Source organism: Salmo salar, chromosome ssa18 (genome assembly GCF_905237065.1).
Source record: "Salmo salar chromosome ssa18, Ssal_v3.1, whole genome shotgun sequence".
Taxonomy (NCBI): domain Eukaryota; kingdom Metazoa; phylum Chordata; class Actinopteri; order Salmoniformes; family Salmonidae; genus Salmo; species Salmo salar.
In genome coordinates this window covers 5,628,504-5,655,865 of record NC_059459.1, presented here as the reverse complement: position 1 = coordinate 5,655,865, position 27,362 = coordinate 5,628,504, and the positions used below count along the sequence as shown (strand labels likewise).

At 42.7% G+C, this 27,362-nt stretch overlaps 1 protein-coding gene across 14 annotated transcripts in view; it reads left to right on the top strand.

Annotated features, from left to right (window-relative positions):
• Nucleotides 1-27,362, top strand: part of LOC106576859 (LIM domain-binding protein 1) — a 47,142-nt gene that overhangs the window by 7,401 nt on the left and 12,379 nt on the right. For 5 of the 14 annotated variants that reach the window (XM_045700670.1, XM_045700669.1, XM_045700665.1 and 2 more), the window contains exons 1-2: nt 20,473-20,533; nt 27,149-27,254. In XM_045700670.1, the coding sequence (XP_045556626.1) occupies nt 20,488-20,533; nt 27,149-27,254 (152 nt within the window). In that variant the 5' untranslated portion in view covers nt 20,473-20,487. Of the gene's footprint in view, nt 1-20,238; nt 20,534-21,959; nt 22,486-27,148; nt 27,255-27,362 lie in introns of those variants that run through there. The other 9 variants (XM_014154338.2, XM_014154340.2, XM_014154342.2 and 6 more) reach the window with 6 other exon arrangements.

Here is a 27,362-nt window from a genome sequence, read left to right as displayed (position 1 = left end):
GGGGGGTGGTCGAGGAGGAGAGACTGAGGGAATGAGAGTGAGAGCGAGAGCGAGAGAAAGAAAGTGATAAAGAGGACACACACAGTAACTCAGTGGTCCTGTTTGAAAGCTAGTTTGTTTACATTCCTGTATGATGTTACACTGAGGGATCCTCCCCTTGTGTGTGTGTGTGTGTGTGTGTGTGTGTGTGTGTGTGTGTGGGTGTGGGTCTGTGTAAGACTGAATGTGGGCTGTGCTGTGGAACACTAACATGACTCCGTCCTAACAGTCCGTGAGAGTCTGATCTGTAAGTACTGCAAGACAGATCTCACTGTTCTATCATGGTGGAGGTAGTCACAGCCTGGTAAAAATAGAATGCCCGTGTGCTAAATTATCCCCCCCCGCACACTCTCGCACATGCACACACACATGCAAGCTGCTCTTTCCCCTCTCCTGTCTCTTCCTCTACCACTCTCCTCTCTTTACCTCTCCCACTCACTCCCTGTTGTCTCTCCGCTTTCTCACTCTCTTTCGCCATCGGTGGCACCAGCTCATGCAGAAAGTCACATGGTCTGTCTCCTTGATTGAAGGGAAAAGGACTTGAAGCAGAACTAAGATGGCAGACAGGGGGAGTGAACCGATTCACTCTTTACCCGATAGATTGGTACTGCCTCTGCTGACTGATACCACTCTCCCATTTTCACTGTCCCCTCCCGTCAGAAAGAATGCAGTAAGAACAGGGATGGAGAGAGGGATGCAGAGAGGAGAGAGGGATGGAGAGAGGGATGCAGAGAGGAGAGAGGGATGCAGAGAGGAGAGAGGGATGCAGAGAGGAGGGGGGGATGCAGAGAGGAGGGGGGGATGCAGAGAAGAGGAGAGGGATGCAGAGAAGAGGAGAGGGATGCAGAGAGAAGAGAAAGGGATACAGACAGCTTTCGATGTGATGTCACGTGCCGCAGGGAGAGAGGAGAGCAGATGAAAGTTGGCATGAGCCACTGACGGGAGAGAGGAGAGGAATGAGAAATGGGTTTTCTACATGGTTGAAAATTAGATTACAGGTAAACAAAGTCACTCAGTTGAACACAATCCATCGTGTTCAGAGAAAGCTTAGTTGTGAGGAATAGGTGAGAAGAAGAGCACTAAAAGATGAACAACATCATAAAGCTAGTATTGCATAGCTTTATATAATAATTAGCCAGTGAGGTATGTGGTTTAGCACTGAAGGAGAGGCAGCCTATGGTGAGTAATACAAGCAAAGAGACAGCAACTATTTGCTGTGCTTTTAAATTCCATCTCAGTGGATCATGTTTGTGCGTGCGGTGATGGTTACTAGGCATGCCCATGATTGTGCCCGGCCTCCACAACCCCTGCTATCCCATATAGACTCAGTAGAAGGGATAGAGTAGATATATAGGCTTAATGCTTTCTCTCACTCTTTTTTTCATCCCCATTGTCTCCCTCTTTCAGCTTCTAACTACTTGCTTTGTTTGCCATTCTGTTGGCCTCCTTGTTGCTATCACAACCAGTGAGCAGCTATGACAATCCTGACGGGCTTGTGTTTTGATAACCGTTTGTAGGTAACTAAGCGGTTATATAACGGTAACTTAGTCTGAGCTTAATCGCTTTTTTCATCACTACCCTTCTTCATGTTTTACTTTTCCATCATAAGTGGACAAACAAAGAGGACACACTCCAACTATGCGGTTTCTCTGAGACCTAAAACCTGTAGACATTTAAAAGATAGATTCACGAGCTGTATGTGTGTGTGTGTGTAATGGCTTGTGTATGAGAGAGAAGTGTGTACATATGGTCTTTGTTGAGAGAAATTGTCAGTGACTTTTTGTACAGTTCACCTCAATCACTTATCTCATATCAGTATCTTGTCAGTTTCATTTGCAAATACAAGTCTGAATCACTCTATTCAGAACAAGCATGATGACTACCAGGGCGTGGGAGTCAACGTCCGTCCCTTCAGGAAGTGAATTAAAATGTAATTCATGAACTGAAAAATAATTTTTTTATTCAATGATCATTAATTGCTTAGTGGAATTTGCCTTAACCCTGCTGCCTGTCAAGTCAACACAGCTATTGGAGGGGACATTTTGTCATCTTACAGCAGGGTCATGATCAATAGGCACCAATTGGAAGAAAGTCGACAAACGGGGACTACCTGAAATATCAATATCTAACACTAATCCCAATAACAAATGCCAATTTTCGATTCCCATTACAAAACATTTTCCATTGAATGCCATACTAATACACATCCCCCAGATCTGTGTAGATGAAAGCCTGTTGGCCAGTGAAGCACACAGTGGCGTCCATCATCAGCTCTGCCTAACCTTTTACAGGAAACACAGAGAGCAGAGTCTGAGTAGATGGAGTGATGTAAGACAAGACACGTGGCAGGCTTCTAGGGTAAAGGTTAGACTTGTGAATGAGACTACAGTGGGCCTGCTTTTCAGCGAGGTCTGTCTGGCTTTGAACCTGGGCCGTCTGAGCTTCACTGTGAATTTTCCATAGGGCATTCAAGGTTGTAAATTCCATCAGCATTCCAGTTGAATACAACTAAGTTATATTGAGCATTCTGATATGATCTAGATGGTTTGATGAAGCAGAGCACGGTAAGGAGATATTCAGGACGATCAGAAGAGGACGCCAAATCATCCGTTTCATGCGTGACACGATTTCTAAAATACACTACATTACCAAAAGTATTTGGACACCTGCTCATCTAACATCTCATTCCAAAATCATGGGCATTAATATGGAGTTGGACCTCCCTTTGCTGCTAAAATAGCCTCCACTCTTCTGGGAAGGCTTTCCGCTAGATGAAGGAACATTGCTGCGGGGACTTGCTTCCATTCATCCACAAGAGCATTAATGAGGTCAGGCACTGATGTTGGGCGATTAGGCCTGGCTCGCAGTTGGCTTTCCAATTCATCCCAATGATGTTTGATTGGATTGAGGTCAGGGCTCTGTGCAGGTCAGTCAAGTTCTTCCACACCGATCTAGACAAACCATTTCTGTATGGACCTCACTTTGTGCACAGGGCATTGTTATGCTGAAACAGGAAAGGGCCTTCCCCAAACTGTTGCCACAAAGTTGGAAGCACAGAATCGTCTAGAATGTCATTGTATACTGTAGCGTTTAGATTTTCCTTCACTGGAACTAAGGGGCCTTGCCCGAACCATGAAAAACAGCCCCAGACCATTATTCCTCCACCAAACTTTAGTTGGCACTATGCATTGGGGGCAGGTAGTGTTCTCCTGGCATCCGCCAAACCCAGATTCGTCCGTCGGACTGCCAGATGGTGAAGCATGATTCATCACTCCAGAGAATGCGTTTCCACTGCTCCAGAGTCTGATGGCGGCGAGCTTTACACCACACTAGCCGACGCTTGGCATTGCTCATGGTGATCTTAGGCTTGTGTGCGGCTGCTCGGCCATGGAAATCCTTTTCATGAAGCTCCAGACGAACAGTTCTTGTGCTGACGTTGCTTCCAGAGGCAGTTTTGAACCTAGGAGTAAGTGTTGCAACTGAGGACAGACAATTTGTAAGCGCTAACAGCATTTACAATTGACCGATGCAGGTCTAGCAGGGCAGAAATATGACAAACTGACTTGTTGGAAAGGTTGCATCCTATGACGGTGCCACGTTGAAAGTCACTGAACTCTTCAGTAAGGCCATTGTACTGCCAATATTTGTCAATGGAGGTTGTACGGCTGTGCGCTCGATTTTGTACACCTGTCAGCAACGGGTGTGGCTGAAATAGCCGAATCCCAAAAGGTGAAGGCGTGTCCACATCATTTTGTATATATAGTGCCGCCTATAGACACTGTTTAGCAACAACCAACGCGTGCTTAACTATGGCGTAAAACAGACAGGGTTGGCTTAGACTTTTGACAACATGTAGACTATATTTCTTCTCGAAATGTTTATTGAATACATGAATACATTTGCACTAGAGGTCGATTGATTAATCGGAATGGCCGATTAATTGGGGCCGATTTCAAGTTTTCATAACAAACGGTAATCAGTATTTTTGGGCGCCGATTGTTTAAATAAAAATAAAAAATGACGGCCTAAGAACAGTGGGTTAACTGCCTTGTTCAGGGGCAGAACGACAGATTTTTACCTTGTCAGCTCAGGGATTAGTTTTTGCAACCTTCCGGTTACTAGTCCAACGCTCTAACCCGCTGCCTTACATTGTACGCAAGGGCAGCTAGCTAGCATTAAACTTATCTTATAAAAAAACAATCAATCTTAACATAATCACTAGTTAACTACACATGGTTGATGATATTACTAGTTTATCTAGCTTGTCCTGCGTTGCATATAATCGATGCGGTGCCTGTTAATTTCTCATCGAATCACAGCCTACTTCGCCAAACGGGTGATGAATTAACAAGTGCATTTGCGAAAAAAGCACTGTCGTTGCATCAATACACAAGTATATTTAGTTAATATTGCCTGCTAACATGAATTTCTTATAACTAGGGAAATTGTTTCACTTCTCTTGCGTTCCGTGCAAGCAGTCAGGGTATATGCAGCAGTTTGGGCTGCCTGGCTCGTTGCGAACTGTGTGAAGACCATTTATTCCTAACAAAGACCATAATTAATTTGCCAGAATTGTACATAATTATGACATAACATTGAAGGTTGTACAATGTAACAGCAATATTTAGACTTAGGGATGCCATCCGTTAGATAAAATACGTAACGGTTCCGTATTTCACTGAAAGAATAAACATTTTGTTTTCGAAATGATAGTTTCCGGATTCGACCATATTAATGACCAAAGGCTCGTATTTCTGTGTGTTATTATGTTATAATTAAGTCTATGATTTGATAGAGCAGTCTGACTGAGCGATGGTAGGCAGCAGCAGGCTCGTAAGCATTCATTCAAACAGCACTTTCGTGCGTTTGCCAGCAGCTCTTCGCTGTGCAAATACAAAAAGCATTGAGCTGTTTATGACTTCAAGCCTATCAACTCCCGATATTAGGCTGGTGTAACCGATGTGAAATGGCTAACTAGTTAGTGGGGTGCGCGCTAATAGCGTTTCAAACGTCACTCGCTCTGAGACTTGGAGTAGTTGTTCCCCTTGCTCCGCAAGGGCCGCGGCGATGGGTAACGATGCTTCGAGGGTGGCTGTTGTCGATGTGTTCCTTGTTCGAGGCCAGGTAGGGGCGAGGAGAGGGACGGAAGCTATACTGTTACACTGGCAATACTAAAGTGCCTATAAGAACATCCAATAGTCAAAGGTATATGAAATACAAATGGTATAGAGAGAAATAGTCCTATAATTCCTATAATAACTACAACCTAAAACGTCTTACCAGGGAATATTGAAGACTAATGTTAAAAGGAACCACCAGCATATTGCACTTTTACTTTCTTCTCCAACACTTTGTTTTTGCATTATTTAAACCAAATTGAACATGTTTCATTATTTATTTGAGGCTAAATTGATTTTATTGATGTATTATTTATTTATTTATTTATTTATTTATTTATATTCACCTTTATTTAACCAGGTAGGCAAGTTGAGAACAAGTTCTTATTTACAATTGCGACCTGGCCAAGATAAAGCAAAGCAGTTCGACAACATACAAAAACACAGAGTTACACATGGAGTAAAACAACATACAATCAATGATGCAGTAGAAAAAAATAAGACTATATACAATGTGAGCAAATTATGTGAGATAAGGGAGGTAAAGGCAAAAAAGGCCATGGTGGCAAAGTAAATAAAGTATAGCAAGTAAAACACTGGAATGGTAGATTTGTAGTTTGAAGAAAGTTCAAAGTTAAAATATAAATAAAATAAATAAATACAGTAGGGGAAGAGGTAGTAGTTTGGGCTAAATTATAGATGGGCTATGTACAGGTGCAGTGATCTGGGAGCTGCTCTGATAGCTGGTGCTTAAAGCTAGTGAGGGAGATAAGTGTTTCCAGTTTCAGAGATTTTTGTAGTTCGTTCCAGTCATTGGCAGCAGAGAACTGGAAGGAGAGACGACCAAAGGAGGAGTTGGCTTTAGGGGTGACCAGAGAGATATACCTGCTGGAGCGCGTGCTACTGGTGGGTGCTGCTATGGTGACCAGTGAGCGGAGATAAGGGGGGACTTTACCTAGCAGGGTCTTGTAGATGACCTGGAGCCAATGTGTTTGGTGATGATTATGAAGCGAAGGCCAGCCAACGAGAGCGTACAGGTCGCAGTGGTGGGTAGTATATGGGGCATCGCCGAAGTCGAGGATTGGCATCGCCGAAGTCGAGGATTGGTAGGATGGTAAGTTTTACGAGGGTATGTTTGGCAGCATGAGTGAAGGATGCTTTGTTGCAAAATAGGAAGCCAATTCTAGATTTAACTTTGGATTGGAGATGATTGATGTGAGTCTGGAAGCAGAGTTTACAGTCTAACCAGACACCTAGGTATTTGTAGTTGTCCACAAATTCTAAGTCAGAACCGTCCAGAGAAGTGATGCTAGACAGGCGGGCAGGTGCAGGCAGCGATCGGTTGAAGAGCATGCATTTAGTTTTACTTGTGTTTAGGAGCAGTTGGAGGCCACGGAAGGAGAGTTAAATGGCATTGAAGCTCGTCTGGAGGGTTGTTAACACAGTGTCCAAAGAAGGGCCAGAAGTATACAGAATGGTGTCGTCTGCGTAGAGGTGGATCAGAGATTCACCAGCAGCAAGAGCGACATCATTGATGTATACAGAGAAAAGAGTTGGCCCAAGAATTGAACCTTGTGGTACCCCCATTATATTAAGTTAAAATAAGTATTCATTCAGTATTTTTGTAATTGTCATTATTACAAATAAATAAAAAAATCGTCCAATTAATATCGGGGTTTGGGTCCTCCAATAATCGGTATCGGCGTTGAAAAATCATAATCGGTCGACCTCTAATTTGCACAATGAGCACTTGTTGTCTTTCAAATACATTATTACAGTTTTGGTTAGCTCGGTAGTGAATGTTAGCCATATTAGCATAGACATGACATCAGTCAAAACAAAAAATGGTATCAGTAACAAGATGGAACAAGCTGAGACGAGCCACCTACAATTCCCCACATGGCAGCTTCTTGTCATTGTTATGAATCTGAACGTTCAGATAGCTAGCAACAATGTACGCTCCCTGGCCATATCTATGCACGCACATAATTTCCGTGACGTACTTAGTCAACCCGTCTATTGTACTGAACACACAATGGCACAGTGGAGGGCATAGCGATTACTGTCTTTAACAGGCTGGCATACCAGCACACTGTCCTGCTGTTTCCAAGAACTCGCTCACGCACGAGCGCAAGCTTGCACACACACTCCCACAAACACACACACACACACACACACACACACACACACACACACACATGCATGCACGTACAACCATATTGTTTGTGTGTTCTTCTGTCTCTGAGATAATCCCAGCAAAGAACCACAGAAAGGCCAAGCTCTGTGTGTGTTTACAGTATTCTACATTCTCAGCCTGATGTGACTTGTATTCACCAGTGATGTACAGTCCTCAGAAAGTGCATTGTTTTCCACCAATCTACACACAACTCCCTAATGATAAAGTTATATATATTTTTTAAAATTTTTGCAAATTTATTTAAAATAGAGCTATTCCCATTTAGTCGACTGGTCGATTGTTTTGTTGATGGGCTGTTGGTCGACCGAGATTTCTTTAGTCGAACAAAAATTGTATATAATCATGGGGTGCAAGACATCTGTCTGAAATATTACACTACCGTTCAAAAGTTTTGGGTCACTTAGAAATGTCCTTGTTTTTTTTGTCCATTAAAATAACATCAAATTGAACTGACTAGAAGGCCTGCATCCCGGAGTCGCCTCTTCACTGTTGACGTTGAGACTGGTGTTTTGCGAGTACTATTTAATGAAGCTGCCAGTCGAGGACTTGTGAGGTGTCTGTTTCTCAAACTAGACACACTCATGTCCTCTTACTCAATTGTGCACCGGTGCCTCCCACTCCTCTTTCTATTCTGGTTACAGCCAGTTTGCGCTGTTCTGTGAAGGGAGTAGAATGCAGCATTGTATGAGATTTTCAGTTTCTTGGCAATTTCTCGCATGGAATAGCCTTAATTTCTCAGAACAAGAATAGACTGACGAGTTTCAGAAGTTATTATTTATAGCCATTTTTAGCCTGTTATCGAACACACAAATGCTGATGCTCCAGATACTCAAGTAGTCTAAAGAAGGCCAGTTTTATTGCTTCTTTAATCAGAACAAAAGTTTTCAGCTGTGCTAACATGATTGCAAAAGGGTTTTCTAATGGTCAATTAGCCTTTTTCAAATGATAAACTTGGATTAGCTAACACAACATGCCATTGGAACACAGGAGTGATGGTTGCTGATAATGGGCCTCTGTATGCCTATGTAGATATCCATAAAAAAATCTGTCGTTTCCAGCTACAATAGTCATTTACAACACTGTATTTGTGATCAATTTGATGTTATTTTAATGGACCAAAGGCATTTCTGGACCAAGGACATTTCTAAGTGACCCCAAACTTTGGAACGGTAGTGTATATTTATTATAATAATATTAACCCTCCTTTTTCTTGATCTCCTTGTTGTTGTTATTATTATTTGTATTATTATTATGTTATTATGTCATTATCATTAGTAGGCTTAGTATTGCAGCTTCATATAACCACCAGGCCTAAGAGCACATCCTGTTTAGTCTTAGTACCGTAACTTACTTAGGCCTGTATTTCAATACTTTTATATATAGGCTACTGTATCAATCAAACATTAATTTGTTAATGTCATCACACAGCATGAGTCATTCATGATTTGAATTGCAATTAAGCATTTTAGTTAAAAAATAAATAAATAACAAAGCGACCCTTGAATAATTAGCCTAAACAATAAATAAACCGTTCCATGTCGGCAATTGCATGCGACTGTTTTTAGTCTTTTCTGTTTCTTTGTGACGTCCTCTTCATCCGTTTTTCTGTCGCATGTTTTAAGGTGTTCGGAGTGTGTTATAACCAATTTATTAATGTGATTATGATATGCTATAGGTCAGGCCCTATACGGCATGCAATGCATACATGTGTCACGTTAAAAGAGCAAGGGTTGAGGGAATAGGGAATGTTTTTCATAAACAAATTAGCGATTTTGATAACAGAACTTTTCAGTCAGAAATGGCTGTAATTATGTTGCGTCTTCAGCAATATGGACAGCGCGAAAAACACTGTTGCTGTTCTGAGAGAGACAGAGAACGGGTGCTCAGTAAGTCTGAGCCTGGCCCGGCACAAGCAAATCAATTGCGTCCCTCTAGTCATTTGTGCGTCTTAATTTTTTCATCAAACAGTGCGCATAACGTGTCAGACAAGCTCAGTGCATATAGGTGATTTGATTCAAACACATATGATGTGTCTATATGTGGAAAAATAAGTTTTAAGATTTCGACCAAACGATTGGTCGATAGAACAGATGACTCTTGGTCGACTAAGAATTTTTTTTTCGGGGACAGCCCTAATTGAAAATGAAATACAGAAATATAATTTACATCAGTATTCACACCCCTGAGTCAATACATGTTACAATCACCTTTGGCAACGACTACAGCAGTGAGTCTTTATGGGTAAGCCTCTAAGAGCTTTGCACACCTGGATTGTACAATATTTGCATTATTATTAGTTGGCTGTTGATCATTGCTAGACAGCCATTTTGAAGTCTTACCATAGATGTGCAAGCCGATTTAAGTCAAAACTGTGATTAGGCCATTCAGGAACATTCAATGCCATATTGGTAAACAACTCCAGTGTATATTTGGCTAAGCGTTTTAGGTTATTGTTCTGCTAAAAGTTGAATTTGTCTCCCAGTGTCTGTTGGAAAGCAGACTGAACAACGTTTTCCTTTAGGATTTTGCCAATGCTTAGTTAGGTCTATTCCATTTATTTGTATCCTAAAAAAAATCCATTGCCAATGACAAGCATACCCATAAAATGATGCAGCCCCCACCATGCTTGAAAATATGAAGAGTGGTACTCTTGTATTCAGGACATAAAGTACATTTCTTTGCCACATTTTTTGTAGTTTTACTTTAGTGCCTTATTGCAAACAGGATGCATGTTTTGGAATATTTTTATCCTGTACAGGCTTTCTTCCTTTTCACTCTGTAGTTACTCCACAATAATAACCTAAATTATGTAATTAATCCATCCTCAGTTTTGTCCTATCACAGCCATTGAAGTCTAACTGTTTTAAAGTCACCATTAGCCTCATGGTGAAATCCCTGAGCAGTTTCCTTCCTCTCCGGCAACTGAGTTAGGAAGGACGCCTGTTTCTTTGTAGTGACTAGGTGTATATAACTTCACCATGCTTAAAGGGATATTCTATCACATTTTAGGAAAGACCCAGATGCAGACAGTGTCGAAGTAACAAAAGTGTATTACTAGAACAGGGGGCAGGCAAAACGACAGGTCGCGGGCAGGCAGAGGTCAGTAATCCAGATCAGAGTCCTAAAGGTACAGAACGGCAGGCAGTCTCAAAAACTCTGGTAGGCTTGACAAACAAACTGGCAACAGACAAACAGAGATCACAGGTATAAATACACTGGGGAAGATGGGCGACACCTGGAGGGGGGAGGAGACAAGCACAAAGACAGATGAAACAGATCAGGGTGTGACGTATTCAATGTCAGCTTTTTTTTTTACCCATCTACTTATAGGTTCCCTTCTTTGCGAGGCATTGGAAAACCTTCCTGGTCTTTGTGGTTGAACCTATGTTTGAAATTCACTGCTAGACTGAGGGACCTGATAGATCATTGTATGTGTGGGGTACAGAGATGAGGTAGTCATTCATAAATCGTGTTAAACATTGCACACAGAGTAAGTCTATGCAATTTATTATGTGACTTGTTAAGCAAATCTTTACTTCTGCACTTATTTAGGCTTGCCATAATAAAGGGGTTGAATACTTATTGAAGGCACTGTATCAGATCACACAGTCTATTATTGAGAGGAGAAGCTGTTATTCAGCTGGTCCAGTAGAGGGGGATGCTTTTTCAAAAATCTCTCTCTATACCTCTCCACCCCTATCTCTACCTACCTCTTCAGAAGGCAACAGTTAGTGAGGCGTGACTGATCACATGCCTCTCATATGGAACAAACATCAGGCTGGGAATTAGGCTAGTAGTGGGATTCTCATTCCTGTTTCAATAATACAAGATGCTACTTTCCTCTGCTCCTTCCATTCCTCCCCCCTTCCTTCCATCCCTCCTAACTTCCTTCCTTCCTAGCTTTCTTCCCACCTTTCCTCCCTCCATGACCAGTCCACTAAAGAGTAGAGATTGGGTGGATTGGGTTAACACAGATTAGTGATCACTGGTCATGAATGAGTGTGTACTAAGACGGAGCCCTGTGGGAACAGGAGTTTGCCATCTAGTGCCTCCCATGGCTCTGTTTTGTGTGAGGGGGGGTTCTAAGATGATATATGGAATTGTTTAAAGATGGTCATACAATGGATCATTTAGCTATTTGATTTTGAATTTTAGGACTCAAAAAAGATATATAAAAATATTGAATTTGGCCTTCACTACTATAGCCCAGAGAAATGCATTAAATGACACATAAATGGCAAAAAAGACGCTCAAGAAATAAATCATAAGAATCAAGGTTTTGAAGTGTTTGTCTTATATATCCAGCCGATATAAGAAAGCTCAGGAAATATATATATATATATATATATATATATATATATATATATATATATATATATATATATATATGGAAGTATGAAGGTCGTTTTGTGCCTAGCCAATAAAGGGCTTAAATACTGTAGGTGTAATATATATATATATATATATAACTTACTGTGTGACATTTTAACACATATTCGCACAAAGGTGTTTTGCGTTGTACTTCCTGAGCTAATTGAAACTCTGGAAGTAACAAAAAAAACATTGCAATCAAGGATAAATTGTTTCTAGATAGAGCATTTCACACATGACCAAATCACCTCAGCTATTAATCAAAAGGGACTTTTTGGCCCTGACGGAGACATGGATCACCCCCAAAGACACTGCTACTCCAACTGCTCTCTATTCATCTTACTATGTGTTCTCTCATAGTCTGAGAGCATCTGGTTGTCATGGTGGTGGCACAGGGCTACTCATTTCTCCTAAGTGGAGATTTTCTCTTTTCCTCCTCACATGTCCATCTCCTCATTTGAATTCCATGTTGTCATGGTCACTTGTCCACTCAAGCTTAACATTGTTGTCATCTATCGCCCGCCGGGTGCCATTAGAGAGTTCCTCAATGAGCTTGACACCTTGATAAGCTAATTTCCTGATTATGGTTCGCCACTCATTGTACTGGGTGACTTCAACCTCCCGACGTCTGCATTCAATTAATTTATTTCAACCTCTTTCCACTCCTTTCCTCTTTTGACCTCACCCGTTCCCACTCCCCTCCCACTCAAGGCAGGCCACTTTACTACATGCTGTTCGCCTACTAATCTCACTGCAATCCCCCCTCCAGGTCTTTGATCACTACTTAGTTTCCTTTTCCGTCTCCCTCTCCTCCAGCCCCTACCGAGATGGTCATGTGTCGTCGCAATCTTAACTCTCTTAACTCTAACCCACTACTCTCTTCTCTTATCCAATCATCTCTCCCTTCCACTAAATCCTTCTCCCTCTAGTCTCCTGATTCTGCCTCTTCGACCCTACTCTCCTCCTGTTTCGCATGCTCTGACTCTCACTGTAACCTTTCCTCTCAGCTGGCTTGGCCCTCTCCTCCTGCTCCGTGGCTGTGACACCATTGCGAGATCACAGAACATAGTTGCGGGCAGCTGAGCGAAAATGGAGGAAACTTAACTTCCGGGGGACCGATCATCCTTTCTCTACCTTCTCTTCCAGCTGCTAAAGCCACTTTCTATCACTCTAAATATCAAGATTCTGCCTCTTTGCCACCTTCTCTCTTCCTTAATCCTCCAACACCTCATTCCCCTCCCTCTCTGCAGATGACTGTCAACCACTTTGAAAAGAAGTTTGACGACATCCGCACCTCATTCACTCAGCCTATTGAGTCCACTGGTCCCTCTCGCACAGAACATGCCTTGGTCTCTTTCTCCCCTCTCTTTCCAGATGAAATCCTGTGACTAGTGATGTCAGTCTGCCCAACAACCTGCACATTCAACCCAATCCCCTCTTCCCATCTCCTGACCTTCTGCAGTTCAAGTCGGAAGTTTACATACACTTAGGTTGGCATCATTAAAACTTATTTTTCAACCACTCCACAAATTTCTTGTTAACAAACTATAGTTTCGGCAAGTCGGTTAGGACATCTACTTTGTGTGTGACACAAGTAATTTTTTCAGCAATTGTTTACAGACAATTCCAGTGGGTCAGAAGTTTACATACATACACTAAGTTGACTGTGCCTTTAAACAGCTTGGAAAATTCCAGAAAATAGTGTCATGGCTTTAGAAGCTTCTGATAGGCTAGTTGACATCATTTGAGTCAATTGGAGGTGTACCTGTGAATGTATTTCAAGGCCTACCTTCAAACTCAGTGCCTCTTTGCTTGACATCATGGGGAAAATCTTGAAATCAGCCAAGACCTCAGAAAAAAAATGGTAGACCTCCACAAGTCTGGTTCATCCTTGGGAGCAATTTCCAAATGCCTGCAGGTACTACATTTATCTGTATAAACACCATGGGACCACGCAGCCGTCATACTGCTCAGGAAGAAGACGCATTCTGTCTACTAGAGATGAACGTACTTTGGTGCGAAAAGTGCAAATCAATCCCAGAACAACCGCAAAGGACCTTGTGAAGATGCTGGAGGAAACGGGTACAAAAGTATCTATATCCACAGTAAAACGAGTCCTATATCAACATAACCTGAAAGGCCGCTCAGCAAGGAAGATACCACTGCTTCAAAATCACCATAAAAAAGCCAGACTACGGTTTGCAACTGCACATGGGGACAAAGATTGTACTTTTTGGAGAAATGTCCTCTGGTCTGACGAAACAAAAATAGAACTGTTTGGCCATAATGACCATCGTTATGTTTGGAGGAAAAAGGGGGAGGCTTGCAAGCTGAAGAACACCATCCCAACCGTGAAGCACGGGGGTGGCAGCATCATGTTGTGGGGATGCTTTGCTGCAGGAGGGACTGGTGCACTTCACAAAATAGATGACATCATGAGGCAGGAAAATTATGTGGATATATTGACGCAACATCTCAAGACATCAGTCAGGAAGTTAAAGCTTGGTCGCAAATGGGTCTTCCACATAGACAATGACCCCAAGCATACTTCCAAAGTTGTGGCAAAATGGCTTAAGGACAACAAAGTCAAGGTATTGGAGTGGCCATCACAAAGCCCTGACCTCAATCCTATAGAGAATTTGTGGGCAGAACTGATAAAGCGTGTGCGAGCAAGGGGCCTCAGAGGCCTACAACCCTGACTCAGTTACACCAGCTCTGTCAGGAGGAATGGGCTAAAATTCATCCAGTTTATTGTGGGAAGCTTGCGGAAGGCTACCCAAAACGTTTGACCCAAGTTAAACAATTTAAAGGCAATGCTACCAAATACTTTTTGAGTGTATGTAAACTTCTGACCGACTGGGAATGTGATGAATGAAATAAAAGCTGAAATAAATAATTCTCTCTACTATTATTCTGACATTTCACATTCTTAAACTAAAGTGGTGATCCATACTGACCTAAGACGGGGCATTTTTACAGGAATTAAATGTCAGGAATTGTGAAAAACTGAGTTTAAATGTAGTTGGCTAAGGTGTATGTAAACTTCCGACTTCAACTGTATATCTCACTTCCCTCATCAACTCCTCCCTGACCACTGGCTGCATCCACTCTGACTTCAAAATGGCCCGAGTATCTCCCCTCCTCAAGAAACCAACAATAGACCCCTTTGACGTCAAAAACTATAGACAGGCATCCCTTTCTTTTCTTTCCGAAACACTTGAGCGTGCTGCCTCTGACCAGCTCTCTTATCTCTCCCAGAACGATCTTCTTGACCCTAACCAGTCAGGATTCAATATGGGTCACTCAACTGAGACTGCTGTCCTCTGTGTCACGGAGGCTCTCTGCACTGCCAAAGATGACTCTCTCTTGCCTTTGTTCTTATCCGTACTAGATCTCATCATCTCACTTTCCCTCTGATACTGCCCACACTGTAGCAATACATGCTCCACTGTCTCTGTTTCCTGGCAATAATCACAATAGTTTGATTCAATCCGGCTGTGTCCCACCCTTAATCTTGTAAAATATTGCCTCCTCTCTTCTGTCCCTTTCTGCCGTCCTCCCCTCCCCGACTTTCCTCTGTGCTTTAAATAAATGCCTGCCCTTAGTATCTATTTTCCATTGCTCCTGTCATCTCTGCACCATCACTGTCCATATCAGGCTTTTTGCCTCGGCCTTGCTCATTGAAACTACAACATCAACATCCCCACTACTAAGTGCTTGTTTAGCCAGTACATCAACTGCCTTGTTCCCCTCCACCCCCATCTTATCTGTATACCCATCTGTCTAACCTTGCCATGGGTTTGTAGTACCTCATAAAGCAGGTCTTGTCTGTTACGTGAGCTAAAGGACTGCAGACTCATCAACACTGCACATGAATCAGAGAAAATAACTACTCTGTCTGGCTTGACTTCCTCCACCCACTGCAAGGCCAACAGTATGGCCATCAGCACCGCTGTATATACAGCCAGATGATCTGTAATACGTTTCCTGACTGCCACCCTATATTCCTGCACTACAAATGCTGACCCAGTGCGTCCTGTCGTTGGATCTTTTGAACCATCTGTGTAAATGGTCACAAAATCCTGATACACAGTATCCAGACGTCTATTAAACAAATCAGAAGGATCAACACCCTCCCCATCTTTCTGTAGTCTCTACAACACTTCTAGATCAACTACTGGAGGCGGGAGTAGCCATGGTGGATTTACAGGAATAGCTACTGTTGGACTAAACTCCCTTCCATACAGTCCCATCTCCTTTGCCTTGGTATTACCCACCCACCCAAAGCGTGTATTCTGTTCTTGTTCATGTTCCTAACATGCCTGTAAATTCCCTTTTGTAAGATGAGACACCCCATGTCCCTGTAGGTTGACCCAATAATTCATTGCCAGCTGCTGTCTCCTAATCTGCAATGGCATATCCCAGCATCTCCACCTGTAGCGCAGCCACTGGAGAGGTCCGAAACACCCCACTACATATTCTGAGCCCTTGCCCCTGTATGACATATAGCCTTTCCAATGACATTCAGGCTGCCGAACCATACGCTATACTGCCATAGTCTATTAGAGATCAGATCAATGCAACATACATGGTCCTCAATGAGGAACGCCCAGTCCCCCCCCCCCCCTCCTTCCCCATCGGACAGCGCATCACACTTAGCACCTTCTTACACTTTCCCACCACTCTTTCAATGCGTTCTACCAAGGTCGGTCTGGTGTCAAATTATACCCCAAGGAACCTAAATGACCCCACCCTCTCCAAGTTTCTTCCATATAACCTCAAGCATACCTCATCTCCCACCTTCCTCCTGGTAGAGAACACTGTCTGAGTTTTCTCTACAGAGAACCTGAATCCCCACATGAATGCCCAGCGCTCTACCTCATAATTTGCTCTCTGTACCTTCCTGACTATGCATGGCACATTTCTTCTCTTCTTCCATAAGGCCCCATCATCTGCAAATAGCTACCTTCCAATATCCATCTGTACTTGAGAGTAAACATTATTGATCATGATTGAGAACAACAGAGGACTAATCACGCTCCCCTGCGGTGTACCGTTATCCACCAGGTATACGTCCCTACCCTCACCCGGGATAGACCTTCCAAACAGGAAATCCTTTATCTAGTTGTACGTTCTTCCTCCTAGCCCAATAATATCAGGCTTGATTTACAACCCCTCCTTCCACATCATATCATACAGCTTCTCCACATAAAAAAGACAGCTACAACAGTCTCCTTGTTCACCTGAGGCTTCCTGACCTCTGCTTCTAAGCAGAGCGCTGGGTCCATAGTTCCCCTACCCTTCCTGAACCCACTCTGATGTGGCGATACTAGTCCCTGCTCTCCAGGAAGTAAGTTAGCCTCTATGTAATCATGTGTTCCATAATCTTACATACATGTGATGTTAAAGCTATTGGCTGATAGCTTGTTGGCCTCGTTGGGTCCTTCCCTGGCTTCCGGATTGGTACCACTACGGCCTCCTTCCAGCTTCCTGGTAGTTTCCACTCCTCTCACACTCTGTTGTACAACACCAATACCTTATCCAGTGCCTCATCACTAAGATGTGATAACATAGCACACCTCAGCTTTCCCAGGTGAAGTTAAGATATACACTTGGATAAACACTTTGGCCATCATCTCTGCCTTCTCCTCATCTGTTACTGCCACATCCTTCCCACTCGTCAACACTGGATAATTCCACTCTCTTCTGACCCCTCTCATTCTCTTAATCATCCTGCACACTTCTCCCACTTGTGTCGCCCTTCCAATGGTGTCACAGAACCGATGCCAGCATGACCTCTTTGCCTGACGAATAGTTCTCCTCACCAGGGCCTGGGCTTGCTTATACTGAATCAGATGTTGGAAGTTATACGTCCTGGGCAGTACTCTAAATGCCCTGTTCCTACTCCTCACCATTGTTCCTCACTCCTCCAACCATGGGACTGCTTTCCTCCTTCTCCTCCTCCTTGAACTCACAGGTATTGCCTCAGCAGCTGCCCCAACTAAAGCTGTTCTCACCCAGTTATTCATACTATCCACATCCCCTCTCTTATCCACTTGAGCCATCACCTGCTCACTCAGCTCCTGAAACTGATCCCACTTTGCCCTTCAAAACACCCACCTGCCTACTTCCTCCACTGACACCTCTTCCCTCCGGCCTACTGCGCATACTATGGGATAATGATCACCCCCTACTGTGGACTCCTCCCATACCTCACACTCACAGATTCCTGCCATCGCACTAGATACCAGAGTGAGTTCCAAGGCAGACTCTTTCTCTATGGCTACATCAATCCTGGTCCCTCGGCCATCATTCAGGCACATCAGATCTTTCATTTTTTTCAGATTTTACATTGCTTGGCGACCCCCCCCACACCACATTACATTACTTATATCATGGCCCTCCGCCCTCTCCAGCACTTCCAGGTCCAATATCTGATAAAGATAATAGTACTTCACTAGCACCCCTCCTCTCAACCACACCTCCACCACCACATATTCCAGTTCAATACCTTTGCCTAGCATTCTGTAAGGAAGTCCTTGCTTTATGAAGGTGGCACATCCCCTCCTCCCGCTACATCTCTGTCCACACGAACCACTACATATGATAAACTCCACAGTCGGTTTGAGCCATGTTTCATGCACACAAATCACATCGGCTTAGCTGGCACTATCTACAATGAGCTGCTTGAACTCCTGCCCATTAGCCAACAGGCTTCGAGCATTCCATTGTAGTACTACCACCATAACTAAGATCCAGTAATACATGACTCCACCCTTAGATGGTTGAGGGCATCTCAAACTACTTCCCATGTCAACCCTGTCGTACTCAGATGTCTCCCAGCCGCTTTCACTATTAGCTGAATCCTCCCTGTTGTAGACTCTACTTTGGCAGTTATATTGATAGCTCCTGCTATGATTGTCACTAGCTTTCTCTTATCTATGTATGCCATATCACCACCCACCTGCCCTGTAATCCCCGGTCTATATGTTCACGCCTACCGCACCTCTGATTCAGAGGGTTTGGGTTAAATGCGGAAGACACATTTCAGTTAATTGCATTCAGTTGTACAACTGACTAGGTATCCCCCTTTCCCTTTCCTACCCATCTCTCCATCAAACCTGTATCTCCCTCGACCTGGACCACCCTCACTGCCTCAGCATATAACTCCCTTCACTCCACTCTCACTTGTTGCACTTCCACTGCCTGCTTCATTGCCTCACACCCACCATATGCCACACTATGAGCACCCCCACAGCTGCAACACCTTGGTTGTACACCATCATTACACGTTTAATACTCCCCTCCGCATCTGGCACACACCTTTTTCTCTTTATAGGCTGTTGCCACATGCCCAAATCTCTGGCAGTTATAACATTTTAAAGGCTTCGGTTCATACACCCTCACATAATAACTCATATATCCTATGGTTACTTTATTTGGCAGTACCCTGTCCTTGAAGTGTAACAGAATAGACAAGATATCCACCTTAACTCCACCCCTTTTTGCTTGTAATCTTTGAACATTCAATGGAATGCCTCCTCAAGTTGTCGCCTACCTCTTTAATGCTAACACTCACAGGCACTCCTGTTATCACCCTTTTAATCCACTGCTTCCCTGCTTGATCAGTTCAGTTGCTCGAACATCACCTTACACTTCCCTTTTTTACAGAACACCAACAAGCTCCCATCTCTTAACACTTTTGCATTGACAACTTCCCCAATCAACTCTTTCATCACAGCCGTCAACCTCATTGGACTCATCGCCCCAACTCCCCCTTCCTCTCTAAACTTCGGAATCACTTTATGCTCCTCCTCACATCCATACGCCCCTCGCAACTTATCTCGCACTTCCTCCGCACTCTACCTCCGAACTTCTACTAGCATTGGACACTATGTTGCTCTCCTCAAATTAAATTTTCTGCCATCTCTCTGCCTCCATAAACCTCTCGCTTCCCTTCAAACCCCTACTCCCTTTCTCTCCCGCTTTCATTTTTTATTTTCAACTCCCCCCTTAATTTGTACCACTATGCTCCATACTTGCTTCTCTTTCTTCTCCATCACTATCTCCTACCATCTCTGACCCAGTCACAGCACAGCCGTGCCGAACCGCCACCAAATCGAGTGAAGTTTGATTGTTTGTTTATCAACTATTGATACCGGAGCTCTGATCATCCCAACAACCGTTGCCAGCAATTCCGTCCACACTAAATTAATTCCCGTCAGAGATACTTTTGAGGAGATGGGGAAAACTCCATTGGAATTGTCCGCTGGGTGTAAGGTTAGTTGGTAAGCCAATTTTTCTTCCCTTTTTCCCCATCCCTTTTGAGTCACAAAGTGTAATGAATTCACACTCCAGAACAGTAGGTGGCATCACAGGGCTAGAAAAGAAAAATATGAACAGGGACCGGCTTCACACTCCAGTACAGTAGGTGGCGGTCAAGGCACCTTTCATTTGGTTTTGATCCGCTAATACAAATGTAAAGAAGAAGACAAAACAGTGAGAAGGGGGAAGAGAGAAGGAAGTGAGACAGTGGATGGTGGTTGGAAGAGCGTGCTTGTTTGGATTGGAAAAGCATTGCAGTCGCTTTTGCTAAAGAAGAACATCAAGACGAAGCAGCTGCTTTATAAGTGGGATGCACTGTTGAGCGCTACATTCCGAGGGGTTTGTGCTGATTGTACAGAGATTGTGACAGCCGGTTAAATGGTGTCCCTTGAGAAGGCAAGAACAAGATGTATGTCAGGAGAAGTACGATATCATAAGATGTATACTTGGAATACAGAGGAGGAATGGAGGTCTAAGAGAGAGGGTGAGCTCGAGCCAGTTAAAAATGGCGGGAAAAAGGGAGATGGTTTGTTACAGAAGAATGGTGGAAAGTGTAAGCAGAGTGAGCTGAAGACAGGAGGAGAAATGGAAGTGAATGCGGTTGAAGTGTCGGAGGTGGTAGGTGTGGTGAAGTTCTTGGAGCCCGAGGCTCGCACCGAGGGTCAGGATAAAGATGTCTGTGACTGTTTTTTTGTTGAAAAAGTGGACCCCTGCCTTTTGGCTGACCCATTTCTGGTTTCAGGGTGGGTGAAAACAGAGTTGGGTGCTGTGGAATTGGTGAGGGTAACCAGAAGTGGTCTTGTGATAATTGTTTGTGTTTCTGCTGGTCAGAATGGGGGAAAGAAATGTGAATTGTTTTGCTCTCAAGATGTTGCGTCTTTTCCCACCAAAGTGATGTTAAGATATAGACTACAGTTCAAAACTTTGGGGTCACTTAGAAATGTCCTTGTTTTTGAAAGAAAAGCTCTTTTTTTTTGTTGGTCCATTTTAAAATAACATCAAATTGATCAGAAATACAGTGTAGATATTGTTAATGTTATAAATTACTATTGTAGCTGGAAACGGCTTACTCCATTAGAAATATCGACATAGGTGTACAGAGGCCCATTATCAGCCACCATCACTCCTGTGTTCCAATGGCACGTTGTGTTAGCTAATCCAAGTTTATCATTTTAAAAGGCTAATTGACCATTAGAAAACCCTTTTTCAATTATGTTAGCACAGCTGACAATTGTTGTTCTGATTTTAAAGAAGCAATAAAACTGGCCTCCTTTAGACTACTTGTGTATCTAGAGCATCAGCATTTGTGTGTTCGATTTATAGGCTCAAAATGGCCAAAAACAAAGACCTTTCTTCTGGAACTCAACAGTCTATTCTTGTTCTGAGAAATTAAGGCTATTCCATGCGAGAAATTGCCAAGAAACTGAAGATCTCGTACAACGCTGTGTACTACTCCCTTCACAGAACAGCGCAAACTGGTTCTAACCAGAATAGAAAGAGGAGTGGGAGGCCCCGGTGCACAACTGAGCAAGAGGACAAGTACATTTGAGTGTCTAGTTTGAGAAACAGACGCCTCACAAGTCCTCAACTGGCAGCTTCATTAAATAGTACCCGCAAAACACCAGTGGTAACGTCAACAGTGTAGAGGTGACTCCGGGATGCAGGCCTTCTAGGCAGAGTTCCTCTGTCCAGTGTTCTTTTGGCCATCTTAATATTTAATTTTTATTGGCCCGTCTGAGATATGGCATTTTCTTTGCAACTCTGCCTAAAAGGTCAGCATCACGGGGTCGCCTCTTCACTGGTGACGTTGAGACTGGTATTTGGGTGTGCAATACTTTACATCAGAGGAGTTACAGGGTGTGTTAAGTGGTGGTGTCCCATCCTTTCAGGTTGTTGGCCTGAGGTAGGACTACATAGATTTATATAATGGAGTTGGGTGGTATTTCGGTTTTAGTTTTTTTGTGAGTAGTGTTAGATGGTAGGGTATTTGTTTTTTTCAAGGAAAGGGTAAGGGAGTTGTACTCCAGTCTAGTAGGTGGCGGTAATGCAATATTTATTAGATGCCAACCGCCGTTACACCTCATTGAAGAAGAAGAAGAGGAGGAGCGAGGGGGGAAGCAAGTGCAGAGACGGGGGGCCATTGTTCGCTGCTGGCTAGGAACAAAGGGTTTGGCTCCTTCTCCACTTTTCAACATCTGTGTTGCTAAAAAAAAAAAACGCTATCTTGGAGGAGCAAAAATAACGCAACTGGGGAAATACTAATTATTGCCACTTTTGTTTTGCTTTTCGTTTTGTTTCGGAGGAGCACTGAAATAACGGCTATTTTAAGCTGAGCCTGAAGGTGCTTCAAATTGGGACAGTTAGCATTCAAGCTAACCTGCTAACCGAGCAGTGGTGTTGAAAAAAAACACCGTTTCGTTTAACCATTCGGTGCAGGTATGGTGGATTGAAGTGTTAGCAATTATCTCTAGGTACTAGTCTTGTTGCAATTTAAGTAGCAATGAATTATTATGATGCAAAAGTGAAATTTCGAATGCGGCTCGTGCAGCTAGCTAACGTACTTAGTTACTTAACAGTTAGATGGCTAACGCCAGCGAGCTAACTTCACTGTCACTGGTCAACAGACAATCTTGCTGTTGTAGCTAGCTTGCTATCAGCATCCAGTCAAACCTTTGTTCAACTGATCTCACGCGACAGTATTCATCAAGATAAGACAATTAATGAAGAATTTACCATGTAGTTGGCTGCTAGCTTCTCAGCTATGTGACTTCGATGTTTAACGTAATCTGTACTAGGCTCATAATGCTGTTTTTCGGTGTGTGCAAATGTCAATTGGCGATTTTTGTTTTTGTTGTATTATTCAATTCTCGTTCTAATCAATCATAACCCCCTAGATAGAGTATAAGCTCATCCAAATCTCTTTGAGTGGAAAATTCCAAACAGGCCGTAGATCAGTTTCTCTAGTAGTAGACTTCACCCACTCCAAGATAGGTAGGTCAATGGCGCTATCATTGATAGTGTGTGTCATTTTGGGAATATAAGAGAGGTTTGTCTGTGACTCCTATATATGACATCTACAGTGACATGATGCTCCTCCGTGTTAGAACTCTGGAAGCTTGGACTGATGTCATCCATCTACATCTGTCATAAATGTATTTTACCTTTATTTAACTAGGCAAGTCAGTTAACAACAAATTCTTATTTTCAATGACGGCCTAGGAACACTGGGTTAACTGCCTTGTTCAGGGGCAGAACGACAGATTTGTACCTTGTCAGCTCAGGGATTCGAACTTGCAACCTTTCGGTTATTAGTCCAATGCTCTAACCACTAGACTACGTTGCTGCCCATAAAGACAATAAACCCCCGTCCTCCATTTTGAGAATTAGGATTGACCCCCAGAGTAGGGTGAGTGGATGCCACCAACTGCTTATCCATTCTAATCTCATGTTGGCATGGCTATATGCAGAGGTTGAAGGCTTGAAGCCAGTCTGTGCAATGAAAGTATTTTTATTGATTGTAGGATGATTAATGAGTAATTTAATATGATGTACCTGTCTAGCCTAGAGAAAGGCTGAGTGTATACAGGGGGATGTCTGGGGCTGATGTCTGGTGTACCAGGGTTTGGGGTTGCTGCCAGGTCAAAGGTCATGCCAATAGAACTGCAGTGAACCCTGTAGGGGAGGATAGACAGCCTCTCTGGGGTGCAGTGAAACAAGGAGGGATTTGAGTGCTTTTTTTGGGGGGGGGGGGGTATATAATGTGTAATGTAATTCTCCAAACAATGCTTTATTGGTGAGATGCAGGATTCTGCTTTTGGGAGCATATTAGAGTTGTAGAAGCTATCGTTTTCCCTGTGTTAAGGCCTCAGCATGTTTCAGTTCTGCTGGTGCCTAGCCAAACTCGGCTAACCGAACGTGTACTCGCATACTCCCTTAAAAGACCTTCGCTTGAAAAACGAGAAGCCGTAGCCAGATCCTCAAAATAGTCATAATTAATCAACGATAACTCAAGATATCTGTCATTAATTTTGACGCTTTTGCTGAGGAGATCTTAGTCGTGCAATTTCACATCTAAATGAGCTTTTTGGTGCGGTATTTCTCAATGAAAAAAGGTATTTGAAAACGAGTCGTCTCTCGTTTAAAAACAATACTTTATTGAAGAATCCCTACTGTTGACCAATCACAGAGGAAGGGGCGTAGGCTTCAGTTTGCCTCCAGAAAAAATGTGTGCCGAACAGCCAAACAAACCCTCAGAAGTCCAAAACGAAATAAAACAACACAAAATGCCATAACCTATGCAAACTCTTCGAACAGTATTGGCTGGGAAGCATTTGGATGCCTTTTATAATGACCTGGGCTGGCTGAGTTGTGCACTAGAGGAAGGAGGGCAGGCAGCTCAGGACAGTGCACATATCCCCATCTCTCCCTCTCTAATCTCTCTCTACCCCCCCCACCCACCCGTTGTTGACGAAGTAGGCCACAGAGTAGCCTTTTTTTATATATATATATATATATATTTCCAGCCATACTTCTACAGATGGAGATGTGATGTTATTGAATACAGGTTGAGACTCAACGCAGTGTTTGTCTTCAAATTCAGTAAGCCTTAGAAGGGGTGTTTAGTTACAGCAGCGTTGTAATGAAGGCCTGAGTGGTTCAGTATACACAGATCTAGGCAGGAGAAGGTTAACACCACAGCAAGCTAGAGGGAGGGGTGGGGGATGGGCAGGACAGGACACACCACACACACAGCAGGACTGTGATCACATGATTTTAGGCTGCTGTATGCAAGAGAGGGGCTTAGTGTTGTATGGTACATTGAAACTTCTGTATTTAAAAAAAAAAAAAATGTTAAGCTGTTTGGTACTAGAATTTGTTACCTCTGTCAAATGTTTCTCGTGTGATGGAGGATCAAGTCTGTCTATCAGTGCAGCCCCTTTTATAGAGCAAAATACCTGCTCCACTTACTCAGTAATTGCAAGAGCTGTCTGGGCTGCGTTATTAGCTCCTGACTCATGCTGCACATAAATTAACACACTTGAATAATGCAACATGACATGTAAAAATTTAAACAGAATTACTGTTGGCAAAACAATGTTCATACAGGCTAGAACACTTTTACAATGCAAGACGATACTAGCTTTAATTGAAGGCTAACTTTACTTGCTAGCTTACAGCTGAAGCAACAAATTCACTACCCTAGTACTTTCTTTGTGATAATATGGAAATATAATGAAAAATATGCACATTTCAAAGCTGATTCTTACCCAAAACTTGATTAATTCACTTTGTCTATCTCACCACCATAAACTCATTCACTTCATTTCCCTCCTGCCTGGTTTCCCCAATATTCCATAGCCACAAAGCCAGAATCCACCGCCATGTTCTGCCTCACAAATAACGTCATTACTTTCTTAGAGACAGCGCACATTTTTCTAAAAGAAGACTGCTTCTTCTATGGGAACGTTAAGTACAATAAGTCCTACATGGAAGGGATTGTCATCTGTAGCCCCACAAAATCAGTTGAAACAAGCTCGATAGCACAATGCATTCACACAGTCGTATTGAATAATATGCATTCATCTGTATCATGAATAGACCTAGGCTACATCTTGATTTACCCAGTTTATCAATAGAGATTTAGAGCAATTCCATAGTACGGTCAACTTGAGCATGAAATGGCTAATTTACTAAATATTTACCTAGCATGTGTGTATTTTGAAGTAGACTACATTTGGCCTTTTATATTTGCCTAGTTTAATGTTATTTTTACTACAAAGTAGGATACAAAAGTCTAAGTATTTTCAGTCAACCAGATTGCATAGCTTTTGGCAATTGCTCACAACTTGTTTTGGTACACACTTTATTTTTTAAATTATTATTTCACCTTTTTAACTAGGCAAGTCGGTTAACTAATTCTTATTTACAATGACCGCCTACATCTGTCCCCGTGTTTCTGACGAAGTAGGAAGGTTAATGAAACAATATTTAAAAAATGTTGGTCTATTTGACTGCTACTATAGAATTCTAAAATCTTGTGAAGATATGACATTGTGATGTGACAGACGATAGTTTCTATATTATAAAAAAAAAAAAGAAAACGATAGTTTAACCTATTTAAACATGACTGGCCCTGCCGGAGTCAGGCAGAGCACAACAGTGCAGCTCACAGCCGGGTGACAAATGACCTACCTATTCCTATTTACCATAGCCTTTTTCAATAAATATTTAGGTTGACTTACTATTAACACAATGAAAGAGTAGGCCTAGAATGGAGATTATGAGCGGAGAGTGCCAAAAGTCGCGCAAAATGTCAGCATTTCTCTCGCTCACCTCTCCAATGTCCGATGATCATGGGCTTTTTCAAATCAAGTTTTATTGGTCACATGTTATTGCGGGTGTAGGCGAAATACTTGTAACAAGAATTACTTTTGCAGCGGACACGCCGTTGTCTGGCTTGTTTTAAAATCTTAATTTCCTTTTTGTCCCAATAGCCATTTTATTTGAATTGTTGGTCGAAGTATCTTTCATGATGATGAGAGAGAGATCTTCATCGGTGAACATGCGCACTCGATCTCAGTTGAAATTGTCCCAAATCACCATTGAAAGGGTCTTGTATCACACTGTAGGCATATGATTGGTTTGTATTTATTTGCACACAAGAAAATACAATATTGGTAACATTTCTACAATGTAGTCAACATTTTATTTTTTTCCTGTTTTCTCATCTGTACTCTGAAATATGCTATAAATGAATGTTATTTCAGTCAAAGGTCGCAGTTGTAAATTAGAACTTGTTCTCAACTAGCCTACCTGGTGAAATAACTTTTTAATAAAAAATGTTTTAAAAATCTACCTGGTAGAGTGTAAATAAGATTAAAGATGCATATTTGTCTAATAGTCTGCTTTCACACATGGAGGGGCAAAAACAAGCAAGTAAATTAATTGGTTGTAGCTGGCTTAATGTTGGAGTGTGTTGGTGCGAGGCTGCAATTCATTGGTTGATTTATTTTTTATTTTTTTAGCACGGGCTGTGTACGGAGCCTCAGGCTGTAATCCCGTTGTCCAAATCGCTCAATCTCTCTTTCTCTCTCTCTAGGCTGTTCGTCTAAGTCGTTCAAGCTGTACTCCCCCAAGGAGCCCGGCCCTAACGGCAGTGCCTTCCCCCCCTTCCACCCCGGCACCATGCTGGACAGGGACGTGGGGTAGGACACGCACACATTTGCCACTTAGCTCATACTCTTAGTACTGTAAGTGTATTACTATTATCACCTATATAGTACTGGGTTTTCATTTTGACTTTCTCCTGTCTT